General features: G+C 58.2%; 2 protein-coding genes across 2 annotated transcripts; both read right to left on the bottom strand.

Moving 5' to 3' along the window:
• Window positions 1-7047: 7047 nt before the first annotated feature.
• On the bottom strand, window positions 7048-8801 carry LOC102053744 (probable UDP-sugar transporter protein SLC35A4). The gene has a single exon (XM_005447505.4). The coding sequence runs from the start codon at window positions 8793-8795 to the stop codon at window positions 7848-7850; it is 948 nt and encodes a 315-aa protein (XP_005447562.3). The 5' UTR covers window positions 8796-8801; the 3' UTR covers window positions 7048-7847.
• A 67-nt stretch (window positions 8802-8868) lies between these two features.
• On the bottom strand, window positions 8869-10069 carry SLC35A4 (solute carrier family 35 member A4). Its single transcript, XM_027799128.2, has 3 exons — window positions 9936-10069; window positions 9708-9806; window positions 8869-9577 (listed from the first exon to the last, which is right to left on the bottom strand). Exons 1-3 carry the CDS (start codon window positions 9948-9950, stop codon window positions 9380-9382), a joined length of 312 nt encoding a protein of 103 aa, XP_027654929.1. The 5' UTR covers window positions 9951-10069; the 3' UTR covers window positions 8869-9379.
• Between the last annotated feature and the right edge of the window lie 3530 nt (window positions 10070-13599).

Below are 13599 nucleotides of genomic sequence, written 5' to 3'. Positions count from 1 at the left end.
GCCACCAGCCCACATCAGCCCTGACCAGCTAGAGAGGAGGGATGGGGCCGTGCTGCCTGTGTGCTTGTGCTCATGAGAGCACCGTTGGTGGTTAGACAGTGCTAGCAAAGGCGCTGCTCTGCTTGTGTTGACATGTGTGGACATGTGTACACCATGTGTCTGTATTTGCATCTTGGGAATTTGCGCTCAGCCGTGCTACTGGCTGGACCTGGGAAGAGGGAGCAGCAGCTGCTCTCTCCTGTCTAATAGATGAAGAAGGAGAAATCCCTGTCCCTCTGAATCATAGGATTTACTTTCCCTTAGCAGCACCCATGTGAAGCACAACCTCACCCCTTGCTCTGCTCCTGATGAAGCCCCCAGTGTGGCTTGCTCCATTTGCAATGACAACTCATGTCCAGCCTGGTGTCACCCTCGTGCCTGAAGACATTTGGGCAGGCAGGGGCTCAGGGAGGCAGGGGCAGCGTTATAATCTCATTCTATAGAGGGAATGGTGGCAGACAGAGGGACACGTGCATCTCCTCATTGTGCCTGGTCCTGTCCAAGTGCAAGGGGCAGGGGCTGTCCTGGCACCTCCTGTCTCCAACAGTCTGTGTTTCTACAGACCAGAGATCCTCAGCTTCAGGATTTCCTTTTGTGCTTTCTTGGTATGACTGATCAGTAGTAAATGTGATTCTGTGGTTTGTGGTTGCTTCTTGTGCATAGAAAACCTTTGTGATAGTCCGAGGTCCCTCATCTCCCATCCCCGCTTTGTAAAGATGTCCCTCTTGGAGCCAGGAGCATGCTAATGATGTGAGCAGGTCCAGGCACCCACCTGGCTCCCATGGTCCCACTAACTCCTTGGCCAGCAGGGCTCATCCTCTGGAACACGGTGCCTCCAGGCTGGGCCTGTCTCTGCCCGTCTCTGCCCACATGACTGTGCTCAACACCCATTAATAATACAGGGAAACAGGATCCTCCCGTGTAACCCCATCCCCTGCCCTGTCTGAAACAGCAGCTTAAGGGCTGCTGCTGCTGAGCTGGCCATGGATGCTGGAGAGGTGAGTGCCATCATGGGGGACGTCACAGGGTGGTTTGGAGGGATCTGTCCCTTGCCTCCAGTGCGGCATGGCTTTGCAATGCCCAGGGGTTTGTCCAGCTCCCAGCAGGTGCTGGGTGCATGGGGCAGGACATGGCTCATTCCCCTGCTGCCCCATGTCCCAGCAGGCCAAGCAGGATATCTGCTCAGGAGCAGCTGTGGGACCGCACCAGGCAGCAGGTAGCAATGGAGCTTCAGGCACCTACAGCATCCCAAGTGCCTTCAGCCTGAACACCCATGCCAGGGAACCGGGCCAGGGTGGCAGCCACAGCTGTGGTAGCACTGGGACCACTGGCCACACTGGTGGGCCTGTCCTGGGCAGTATTGACGGGGAGAGGGTGTCCTGTCCGCCCTGGTGACTCTGAGGACCGTGGTCATAGTGAGAGGGCTTGGGGATGATGTGAAGCTCTGGGACCTGGCCGCAGGCTGCAGGGAGTAGACAGAGCTGGGGCAGGTGGGGCTGACCCCCCTGCACCACCCCACTCCCAGTGTTTTTAGGGCTGGGAGAAAGCTGGGTGGGCAGCAGTGAAGACCCCATGCAGCTTCTCTTTGCTGGGAAGGAGGTCCAGGTGAGAGTGGCAGGGATGTGGGTGTTGATGGGATGAGGGTCCCTGGGGAAGCAGATGGAAGCAGGGGGCTCTGTCCTAGCCACCTGCCATGCTTGGGACCCTGATGGGTGCTGAGGTCTTAAGCTGATCCTGCCCCACACCCCTATGGGCCCCTCTCTTGTGGGGGGCTCCTAGGGGTTACCAGATAGCAGGGGAAGGGTGGGGATCTTCCCCCAACCCTGCCTATACAAAGTCCTTCATGGCACCCTGCCACCTCCACCCCAGTGTGCCCAGTCCACCTCTACCTTGCACTGGTCAGACTGGGACAGGGGAAAGCTGAGCATTATCACTCTCCTTCCCTTGTGCCAGGACAGCTGCTTGACTGTTGATGGCATCTTCTGCTTGGATGCAGGACAGGTATTGTGGGCCCCAGGTCCTTCTTCTGCACACCTGTCCCCAGCCAGATGAGCCAGGGACATGCTGGCCCAAGCTGTGGGCTGGGGCACCCCGCTGCTGTCTGGGGACACTGGGCACCTCTTCCAGCTCCTCAGGTGCCACAGGCAGCGATGGGGACCCGGGGCTGAGTTGTATGTCTGGCTCTGCTGGTGTTGTTCACCTGTTCCCTATTTCCTCTTGGGTGCTGGGACATGGCTGCCACACTGTGCCTTACTGCCTGTGCTGTGCTCTCTGTGGCATGCTGTGCACCACTGTGCTGTGCCCTGCCCTGCCATGCATGCTGTGCACCTACACCATGCCATCCACACTGGGCTACCTGTGCTGTGCTACCCATGCCATACTACCTGTGTGGTGCTACCCAATCCATGCCAATGCCCTCTGTGCTGGGCCATCTGCACCATGTTGTCTGTGCCATGCCATCCCTGCTCTGCTGGCTACGTCTCTCCTACCAGGAGAAGGTCTTGGGGTTGGCAAGACCCCAGCTGACCCTGGTTCCCCTTGGCTACAGCATGTCCCTATTGCTGTGGGACCCCCATGGCCCTGCGACTCAGCTATCCTTCCAGAGTATCGTCTGGCAGGTGAGGGCACAGGGCATGGTAGGGCACAGGTGACAGTACAACCGCACATTGCTGGGCTCCTGGGTTGTCCAGCTGACCCCATTCCAGCTGGTATGGGTGTGAGACCCAGCCACAGCTGCCAAGAACCAATGGCTGCCAGCTTGACTGGCTTGTCCCCAGGTGATTAACACCATCTTCCAACAGCTGGAGGCCTTGCGGGGCGATGCACAGAGCCTGCAGACTGTTAGCCTGGTCCAGGTAGGGCAGGAGCAGGGCAGGCCAGGGTGCCCTGGGGTGGGGGTCCCATTCCCTCTCTGCCACCAGCCAGGCCCTGGTCTGCCGAGGGGCATATATTGCCCCAGTACTAGCATCCAGTCCCCTATGCCGGAGGGTGACAAGGGGCTGGAGACCTTTGGATCCCAGGTTTTCTCACCTCTTTGCAGGACTTCCCAGGCATGGGAAGCTTCGGCTGCCCATGGGGCATCTCCCAGGCTCCAGCAACACGGTGGGAACAGGGGAGCCCTCTAACACCCTCCTGCCCGTCTCACGGCTGGGCTTTTCCTGCCAACCACTGCTCCCTGTGACCTAAAGGTCTCCCCAGTGTGTCCTTGCTTGGCACAGGAGTAATGCCAGCCCCTGTCAGCAGCCTGGGCCCTGCCCTTTGGCCCCAGGATGCTGCCAGAGACCTGCCAAGCTCTACACAGGGCTTGGGTGTTTTCCAACCAAGCTGGGAGCTGACCTTGAGATCTCTCCCTTCTCAGGCCTTACTTGTAGATAGCTATGAGCAATCTGGGTCCCTGGTGAGCGTGGGATGCCAGCAGCCCCCTCTTTCTGCCCCCCTGCTTAATACAGCCCTGTTCCAGGTCTGTGCCCATGACAAAGCCTGGGACCTGCTCCATCCTGATGGATGAGCCCTGCAAGTGATGGATGTCACAGCCCTGGGCCTGTAGGTACTTGATGCCCCATGGTCGGGCCGGTACTCCTAGGGGGCTGGTACCCCAATGTCAAGTGTGAGGCTGGGCAGGGAGCATGGTGCCCAGCCAGGGAGCCCAGGCATGCAGGAGGTGGTTGGACATGGTCCTCCTCGCTCACCCTTGTCTCCCTCTGCTTCCAGGATAGTGGAGGAGGCAACAGAAATTGCCATGTCTGATGCCCAAGCTGCCACCAGTGTCCACAACTGGTGCTATCCCAGCACTGTTCCAGGGGTGTGTGCAGCAGCCCCCTGCAGATGGGCACTCAGCCATGCAGGGGTGAGGGATTCAGCAGATATCCTGCAGGGTCAGGAAGGGTTGGCCCATGGAGTGCTGGGGCTGCTTCCAGGCACCGCTGCAACCCAACTCCTGCGCTGGCCTCTCCCCAGCACTGGCAGCCTCTTCACTCTTACCGTGGAGTGGGAGCTGGAGGGTGGCAGGTACCAGCGCTCAGCCTTCAGGATCCTGGCATCCCCTGGGGCCACCGGGCTCTGTCCCAAGCTGTACGTACCAGAGCTGTGGCTCTGAGCTGGGACCGAGCCATGTCACCTCTTTGGCACCCCCATAGTACCTGCTGTGGAATTGGGGGGATTCAGTACCCAGAGGCGAAGCAGGAGGGACCCTGACACCCCAGTGGGAGCCCATGGCTGGGAGCCAAGGGGTTGCCACCACCCCTTGGGAATGTGGGTTTGATCCTAGCATGGCCAACCTGTCCTCGAGCTCCTGTGGGTTGGGGCTCAGCTGCCTGGCACATGGGTCCCAGCCCCATCCTTCTCCTGGGCTGTCTCTCACCCCATGCACAAGGGCACCAGCCACCGGCCACCCGCTGCCTGACACTGGCTGCCTGCCCTGGATTGTCAAGCGGCTACTGGAGGGGAACAGCCTGATATTCCTGCTGCCCTGTGTGGTGCTGCCAGGTAGCACCAGGGATGGGGACACTGCTTCTGGGTGCCCCCTCCCTGAGGTTTTCCCCCATCCCACCCCCTGCCTGGCATTTGGTCCCTGGCTGCTGCCCAGGGATACTTGCAGTCACTGGAGGCTGGACACCAGCTCCACTCATCCCCATCAGCCCTAACCCTGGGCCAGGCACCGGCATGTCCCTGTGCTGGTGGACCCCTGTGGCCCCTGCCCAGGGCTTGCTGCTCTCCCAGACACCTCCAGAGAAGAGATCCTGGCGGCCCTGGGGTTGGCTGAGCGGGTGAAGGGGCTGGCTAAGACCATCTCAGCCACATTCTGGGACCCTGTGCAAGAGATGGCAGCACGCTGGAGGGAGATCTGAGGGCTACAGATGGAGCTGCTGGCTAGAGCTGGCCTCCCTGAGCAGAAGGTGGCCGTGGCCCAGCTGCGGAGAGCCCTGCAGGAGCTGCAGGTGGGAGAATGCCCCTGGCCACCAGATGGGACCAGGATGGCACAGATATCCCCCAGTCAGATCAGTTCTGGGCTCTGTCCTGGTGTTAAAGCTCCTGTACAGCACTGAGGGCAGGCGTTGGGGGCTGCCTGCTGGCAGATGAGATCATGAGGGTGGGATGTGTCCCTGGAGCTGTGCTATGCCTGGAGGTCTCAGTCAGCCCAGCAAGGACCCCTAGCCCCCTTTTCCAGGTGCTAAAGAGCCAAAGGCGGGAGAAGAAGCAGGCAGCGGCAGAGGTGCTCAGGTGCCAGATGCATCAACCCAGTACCAAGGTGGGCACAGGTCAGGCCATGAACCCCTCATCCAGGGGCAACCCAGGTGAAGAAGCCTTGAATCCTGGTTGCATCCCTATAACATCTCCTTCTCCCACAGGACCGGGTCTCTGCAGGGAATACAGTGCTGGGCCAGCAGCCTGGAACCCAAAAGCCCCTGATCACTGCCAGCCTGGAGCCAGCAGGTCTGGAGCATGGGGACAGGCATGCACTCCACACCGGGGTGGCTGATATGTGGGCACAGAGCATCACTTCACATGTTGGGGAAAGGCTTCCCTTGGGCTAGAAGAGGCCTCAGTCCTTTGTTTAAACTGCTTTTTTCAGCCACACCACGTCATGATCATTCCCCTTCCCTCTCCCCCCATGGGACAGTGTCCCAGTGAGAGCAGCCAGGGCGGGGGGCAGCTGAGCCCTGGCGAGCACAGGGCAGGGTCTGCTGGCAGAGCCCTCGGCAAGCGAAGCGCCACAGCCACTGGTGAGTGGGGGCTCACTGGGTTCCTGCCTGCTGCTCCTGAGCGAGAGCAGTGCCCAGGGCCTGCAGCCCTCTGCACCGTGTCCCTGGATGCTGTCTGAGCCCACTCTGCTCCCTGCCAGACTGGGAGCCTGTGCCAGCTGTGCCCATCGCTGGAGGCCCAGTACGCCCTGCCCAAGGCACTGAAGCAGCAGCTGCAGGCTCAGCGCTGCCTGCTCCTCCAGCGAGAGCTCAGGTACTGGGCAGTGCCGGGCCAGGAGATGAGTGGAGAGGTGGGCACAGGAAAAGAGCCTATCATTGTGGGCTTCAGGTTCCCCTCCTTCCCTGGCACTGCTCTCCGTATGTAGGACACCCCAGGGAGCAGAGACAGCCCAGAGCTGCCCTTTCCTCATCCCTGTTCCCTGCAGTGGGATGCAGCTCACTGCCAACGGGAGGTGGCTGTACTTGGCCAGAGCCTGGAGGCAGTGCAGAGGAGGTGGGAGGAGGACAAGTGGGACCAGAAGTCCTTGCTGCAGGGTCACCAGCAGAAGATGCAGGCCTGCAGGCAGCACCTGCTGCAGGTGGTAGGGGAGGGCTGGGGACTCATTTCCAAGCTGCTGGGGCCATGCCAGGCATCCCCACAGGTGCTTCGGGACCAGCAGTGCCTGGCAGAGAAGCAGAGGGATGCCCTGGACTGCAGGCCCAGGCTGCTGCTGCAGGACATTGCAGACCTTGCTGCACACAACCAGCAGCTGCAGGATGCCCAACAGCTGGACTTGGCCAATGCTGCCTCACAGACACGCTGAGCCAGCATCCCAGGGTGGTGGGGACAGCTGCCCTAGCAGGCAGGCTGGGATCCCTGCAGACCCCTGCCACCTCAACCCCCACTCCTGGAGTGAGCCACTAGCCCCAGCCCTGATGTCAGGGGACCAGCCAGGCCCAGCTACAGCAGTTACACAGGGCAGGGCCTCCCACCCTGCCTGCTGAGAGCTGATCCCTGCAGAAATCTGGCCCCAGGGAGGGGGCTTGCTATCAGAAGAGAGGGGAGCGCTTCACCCCTCTGCTCCCACAGGAAAAACCACGCTCTGCTGCTGGGCACCTGCCTGCAGGAGCATAGGCTCAGGTACAGCCCTGCAGGAGCAGCAAGGTAGGCACAGTGGGAGGGCTGGTGGCCCCCAGCTGCTGCCATGTGGAATAAAGCAGGTGCCTCTCACCAATATGTGTTGTCAGTCTCAGATGTGCCCCTGGCCCCCAAACCTCTGTCAAGTGCAACAGATGCCTTCCCGCAGGGAGGACAGACACACACACATGCTGTTGAACCGTAACTTTAATAACCCTGGCCAGAACCAGCAGTGACTTCTGTCTGCCAGGAGCTCACCAGCTCAGCATCAGTACAAATCTGGGTGCCATTTCCCACTGAAACAGTTCCCACATCCCCCCATTCCCCATCTGCTCCACACAGGGCAATGACACCATGCCCAAGAAGGGGAAACGGAGCCTGAAGACAGTAGCCCTTCAGCCAGAGGCTGCAGCAAGGAGAGGGCTGGAAAACTGCAGAGGTGGGAGAGAGTCCTGGACACAGTGCGAGGGTCTCCAGGCGGCAGCACCTGGCCTCGTGCAGACAGTGGGGGGAAGCACCATCCACAAGAGCCAAAAAGGTGTCAGACCAATGCAAGGCTGCCTGCACACAGATGAGCCTGTAGCACAGTGGAGCTAACTGCTGCTGGAGCATTTACAGCCACAAGAGCAGGTGCACTCTGGTGTGGGGAAGAGGGGGGAAACAGCCTGAGAATGTAACACGCCATATGAACAAGGGGCTCAGGACCCACCCTTGAGACTGGGCACAAAGCCTGGCTGGGCTGGGGCAGGGCCCAGCTTACCCCCTGGAAACAGGGCCAGGGCACCCCCCTCCTCAGCCCTCCTCCTTTGGGAGGTCCCTGCTAGTTGTGCGTGCACCCACCAGTAATGGTTCCCCATGAACACCAGTGTGGGGAGGCCGGTGGCCTGGGCACCACCCTGCTTCTAACACCAGCCCCAGCACAAACACTAAACACCCCTGAGGAACAAGTAAAGGCTGCCCTGGAGCATGCAGGGGCAGGAAGGCAGCAGCTACGTCACCCCATAGTACAAGTGAACAGCAAGGCCAATGCATGAGACAGCAACGAAGAAGAGGAGGGTGAGCTGCAGATTGAAGAGGGTGACAGACAGGAGGGCATTGACCAGGATAGAGCAGGAGATCACGAAGAGCCTGGTGATGTTACTGCTGTGCTTCATAACCACGGACATGATCAAACCGTTCAAGGCCTGGCTGACCACAATCACCAGCACCCAGGAGGAAAAGCCCTCCAAGAAACTGCCCTCTGTGCTGCTCCAGAAGTAGCCGATTAAGTTGAGTAGGACCCCAAAGAAGTAAAGGAAGAGGTTCTGAAGGCTGAGAGGCAGTGCCTGGGTTTTCAGGATGGCTTCCGTGTAGACAGCTGACAAGCCCGATATCAGGCAGTACACCAAGATCAGCAGCAAACCCACCAGCGTGATGTGCAGCTGCATCTTGGAGGGGCTGCCAGGATCCTGCAGGCCACCACAGCTGTAGCTCACCCCAGCAGCCACCAGCAGGAAAAGAGCCAGCCATTTGCGCATGCTCAGTCTTTGTCGCAGGAAAAGACTGTAGAGGAGCGCAGTACTGACGATCTTTAAGTTACTCAAGATCTGGTAGGTGCTGGGATCCATGAAGAGCTGCATATGAACCACCAGGTTGTTGTTGGCAGCATAGAGCAGGGCAGAGAGGGCGAAGGGGGCAACATGGTGCCATGACACAGTAACTCCTAGCAGCTCCCGGTCCCAGGTCAGCAGGAACACGAGGGAGAACACCAGCTTTGTCAGCTCAACGAGAACCACAACAGACGTGGAGCTGAAGGGGATCCTCCCGTCCACCTTGCATCGGGTCAGGAGGGGAGCATGAGAGCCATATATGGCTATGGATGCGACCAGCATCAGTCCCCACAGCCCCCTCCGCAGCACCCAGTTTGTAGAGCCAGCAGCATTACCAAACATCACCATTTTCAGGCAGTAGCCAGCAAGGGCGAGCTGCTATCAGTGCAGAGGAAGCCAGACAGACTTGCACCCTAGAACATTCAAGAAGAGACCAAATACCATGAATTTAATGAGCCTGATTAAAACAGGATGTCACCTGCTACATTTATGATGCTGCAGAAGAGAATGGTTTTGTCTTTCATTAGGAAGAGAACTACAAGCCTCCCCAGGAAGCCACACAAAGCATGTTCCTAAGGCAAAGCACGCACTTGGCGGAAGGGCGTACAGGTGGTGAGCATGATGGCATGTCCCAGGCATGTCCTTTCAGTCTGCAGCGGCACAGGGAGAGAGATGAGGGGAAAAGGCAGCTGGCAAACTGTCAGCCACCAGCGCTTCCAAGCCACTGTGAGTTATCAGAGTAATCCACTGCCACGATGCTCTAATAAATACCCATAACCAGACCCACTGGTGTCTCACAACGAAGTGGTGTAAAGCCCTTTTCCAGTGGAAAAGAACGCTGTACGTGACGTGCCTCTGAAAGCCCTAGGAACTTCCGCACCTGTAACTAAGGAGTGCCATTCCTACAATCGCTGCTGCCAAAGGGCTTTTCACTAGTCCCGACCCTTTTTCAGTGAATTGAAATAGTCCCGGACTGTCTTTTCAACATTGGGAACGCTGTAGTTCTGAGCAGCGTATATCCCGGTGCAGGTCCCAGCCACAAATCCCAGGACAGCCGAGAAGCGAAGTCTGGCTACCAGGTAGCCCGCCAGGAAGCCTTTGAGAAAGGGCGAGGCCAGCAGGGAACCATCCTGAGGAGAAGAGCAGAGTGAGGAGGCTGCTGGGCAGGGCGGGCCTGTGCGGGGCACGCACAGCGCGGGGGGTTTTACCGAGCCCCCTCACGCCGGGGGGCCGGGCCGAGCGGCGGGAGCCGCGCGTTACCTGCCCCACACCAGCGTGGACCTCGTCCTCTACCCTGCGCTGCAAGCTCTCCAGCTGGTCCTTCAGGAAGGCGAGGTCCTTCAGCTTGGGCAGCGGGTCCTGGGGAAGACACGCAAGCTGCGCCCGGTCTCGCCTCGGCAGCACCCCGGCACCGGGGACCCACCCGGCGCCCCCTCAGCCCCTGGCCCAGCCCCTCCCGCCGCGCCGCTGCCCCGCTGCCCCGCTCACCTTATCGTCCGCCATCTTCGCCGCGCAGGCGCCGCTGATTGGGCGGTGGGCGGTCACCTGACACTGCCGCACCCCTCACCGCCGCCATCTTGAGGCGGGGCGGGGGCGGGTGGGTTGCCGCCATCACGGTGGGGGCTGCCGCCTTCCTCCCGAGGCCCGGCCCTGGCCCCCGGGCCGCTCCCGGGTCTCGCAGAGCAGCGAGAGCTCCCCGAGCTTCACGGCCGCGGTCTGGGCTCCTCAGGGCCCGGCTGCCTTCCCGCCGTGTGGGGTGGCTCTGTCTGCTGCTAATGTTGCCCCACGGAGTGGTGCCTGGTGCTGGGGAAGGAGACCCCAAGGGCATCGCTGGGCCCTGTGTGCGCGGGAGGGAACGGCCTCAGTGGCCCTGGAGTGGGGCTGGGGGCAGCTGCTTGTGCCTGTGGCCCAGCTGTGCCCTGAGCAGCAGGTGGGAGGCGCAGGGGGTGCGTGGCCTGGCCTAGCTGGGGCATAGGGGCCTTCGGCCTGGGTGGGTGTGCACATGCATGCCCGTTCTCAGAGGGATCGCTCCACGTGACCCCCGCTGCCAGGGCCTGTGGGTCGGGCTGGCGCTCGCCCTGGCCAGCACAGGGTGTGCTCCTTGCCCTGGGCCAGCAGGCTGGCAGAGGGGACCCCAGTGACTTGCCTGAGCTGGGCTCGGTGTTTGGGAGCTCCCTTGGTTCTGTCCCAGGGGGTGCTGCCGTGGTGCTGGGGTTTGGCTGCGGCACTGGGGCAGCCCCACGTATTGTTGCACTTCTGATTACCCCACCTGCCCCTTTTCCCCACCCAGGCAAAGCTCTGCCTTGGGGTGCCAGTCACACCCTAGTGGGAACGACATACCCTGACGCTGAGTTTGTTCAGGTCTGAGGAGGGAGCAGCAGAAGATGAGCGGGGGCGGGGCCTGTGAGGGGTGCAAGAAAGAAGTGATGATGGGATGCTGCTGCCCTGGGGACAAGCTGCAGCACGGTGTGGGAACAGCCTTCTGTGAGCCCTACAGGGACAGTTCTGGCAAGCAGAGGTTGCTGCAGGAACATTTTATCTGCTGCACAGAGGGCCAGGAGCGGGCTGAGCCCAGCTGTAGGGCCACTGCCTTTCATTTGTTCCTGCTTCCTGAGCTGAAGAGGGAAGCAATGGGGGGTCCCTGATGATGGAAACTTTAGTCTTCCTCTGCCCTTGTGCTTCATGCCTGTGAGTGCTTTGCTGTGGCTTTTCAGCATAGCTCAGAAGCTAGCTGAGGTGACAGCAAGTTGTACAGGGCTGTGGCTGAGGGAATCCCTTGCTGGTCTGTTTGCCTCTACCTACAGCCTCCCAAAGATGCTGTCATCTGCTTGTGGGCAGGGGCTGCTGTCAGAAGAGGGGATATGTAAAGAAAAATGCCAGGGAACCACATGGAGTGAAGGCAGTTGAGTGAGAGAGAAAGTCCAGAGCTGCGGTTCAGAGGAAGCACTGTCAAGGCTGGCAGGGCCCAGCTGTGCCCCCAGGCTGCTGGGACTTGCCACTCCGCAGGAATTGTGACAAATGCATGTTTCAGATGCTTGGGTAACAATTTTGTTAAAAATTGGGATGTTGGGTTTTATGTACATGGTACCCCCATGGATGCTGCACCTTTAGGTGTGAATTTTCAGAGCTGTGCACTAATACAGGAAGCGTGCAAGAGCATCAAGACAGCCCTGTGAAGGCTTCTGGGCTGTTGGGCTGCTGGCTCTCAAAATTAATTTAGACACATTCCCCATTTATATTATACTGCTCCCACTGAGAAGAGGAAATGAAAGGGACTGTGCAGTCAGTAGCAGGTGCAGCATGAAGCAGAGGCAGTTAATTAATAGCCAGTTTAAGTAAGAGATGTGAGCATCCCACCGTCACTGGTTTCCTTGCTTTGCAGGATGCCAAGATTTAACCATAGATAAGTGTGAACTTCGTGAACCTGCCGTTTTCCTCAGTCACTTCAAACAAGCCCACTTTCAAGCAGGTGTTTTACTGCATGAAAGGAAAAAAAAATAATTGGTGTGATTGCAAGGGTCTGTCTTGGAGCACAACCACAAAACTTGGGAAGTGCAGGCTGGCTTCGTAAATGTGAATGGTGCTAAAAAGCAACACTTGAGGGCAGCGTAGCACTATTGAACAGTCGTTGCTGGCTCAGCTGTAGCTATTTCCTCGGGAAAGTGCCAACCTCACAAGCACTTTTCTGCAGCAAGGCCATGTGCGGATTTTTCTCCATTGAGGCACGCAACCCTGCCTGGCTGGCATGCACGCCTGTTTGCCGATAATTTGGTTTAGTTCAGCCTCATGAAGTGACCACCGTTGCACAAGTCTGTTGTAAAGCATCATCATGCTCAAAGTATTCTGCACAGTTAACCGGACTGACTTGCTCTTTGGGAATTACATGGATACAAGATTTACAGATACAAATAAAAGTAAGTCCTGGTAAATCTTTCTAGCTCTTGTCAAGCTTCCGATGAGCTGAATGATGGTGCCTGCTGCCACTGTCATTTACAGGGACAGGCTTTTGGTAATGATATAGACACTAACCTCTCAACCCCAAAATGCAGCAGTATAACAGAGGAACTCTCCTTTAGCCTTAAACCCAGAGTCACAAAGATGTCAGCATCAGCAGGGAGTTATGTGCAAAAGAGGTAGGATCCAAAAAAAACCACCAAAGAACACCTGGGAAAGGCAGCTCCTTAGAGCTGCTGCCCTGCTTTTGGCAGACTGCAGCCTCATGGGCAATGTGTTTGTCCTCCCAAAGGATGCTCATGTGCCTGATGCCAGGCTGGTGGTGAGTGCCCAGCACTCCTGCTGACTTCTGCCATCCACCATGCCCCTGTGGGATGGAAATGGCTCCTAAGCCAAAAACATTTCTCATCCTAAACCTAGCAAAGGCAAGGCAGCTTTCAGCTCCATTCTCTTCTTTAAATATTGGTCCATGTAGCTGAAGTCAGCCTGAAAATTTCTGGGACTTCCAGTACAGTGATATACGCATCCATCCAGAGAGATTTTGGGCTGTAATAGAAATGCAAGTTCCATAAAAAGAATTCCTAAACCAAAAGGCTAGAATTTGGGAGCACTCTCTCCATCCTCCCCATCCATCTGACCCAGACAATTGCTGTATTTGTGCAGTGCGTCAGACTGCACTGGTGTCTTTTCATTCCAGGTAAAGGAGAAGATGTACAAGAGCAGGGGTAAAGACACTGTTGTAACAGGCACATGCATCTCACGCAGAAGAACTGAAGATCAGTTTTTCTAAGTTCATGGCAAAAGCCCAAGCACCTGCTCTGCAGTGGGTCTTTGAGACAACTCACATACCAGCCACCCTGAGGTCAAAAAATGTCTGCTGTATGAAGCAGGATGGATGCATCACTACAGGCAGTGATAGTGTTTTCTGGTCACTCGGAAGGAGAAAAGACCAATGTGTGCCTCAGAAAGGACCGCTGACCTGGCTAGGTCTGTAGTTGCAATGAACAGGAGCTGGGCTTATTTACATCCAAATGGCACTAACAAAAGCTGATGGGCAGAGAGCTGAGGTGTGAGGAACTGCTGTGAGAAGCCTCCTTCTTGCTACATCCCAGCTCAGCCCTGGCCTCAGGCCTGGTTGGAGGGAGGGCACAGCCATGCTGTGGCTGGCTCTCTGCCTTGCTCACCTGGACCCTGACTG

This window comes from Falco cherrug, chromosome 8 (assembly GCF_023634085.1).
Source record: "Falco cherrug isolate bFalChe1 chromosome 8, bFalChe1.pri, whole genome shotgun sequence".
Taxonomy (NCBI): Eukaryota; Metazoa; Chordata; class Aves; order Falconiformes; family Falconidae; genus Falco; species Falco cherrug.
This window is presented reverse-complemented; position numbering and strand designations above follow the sequence as displayed.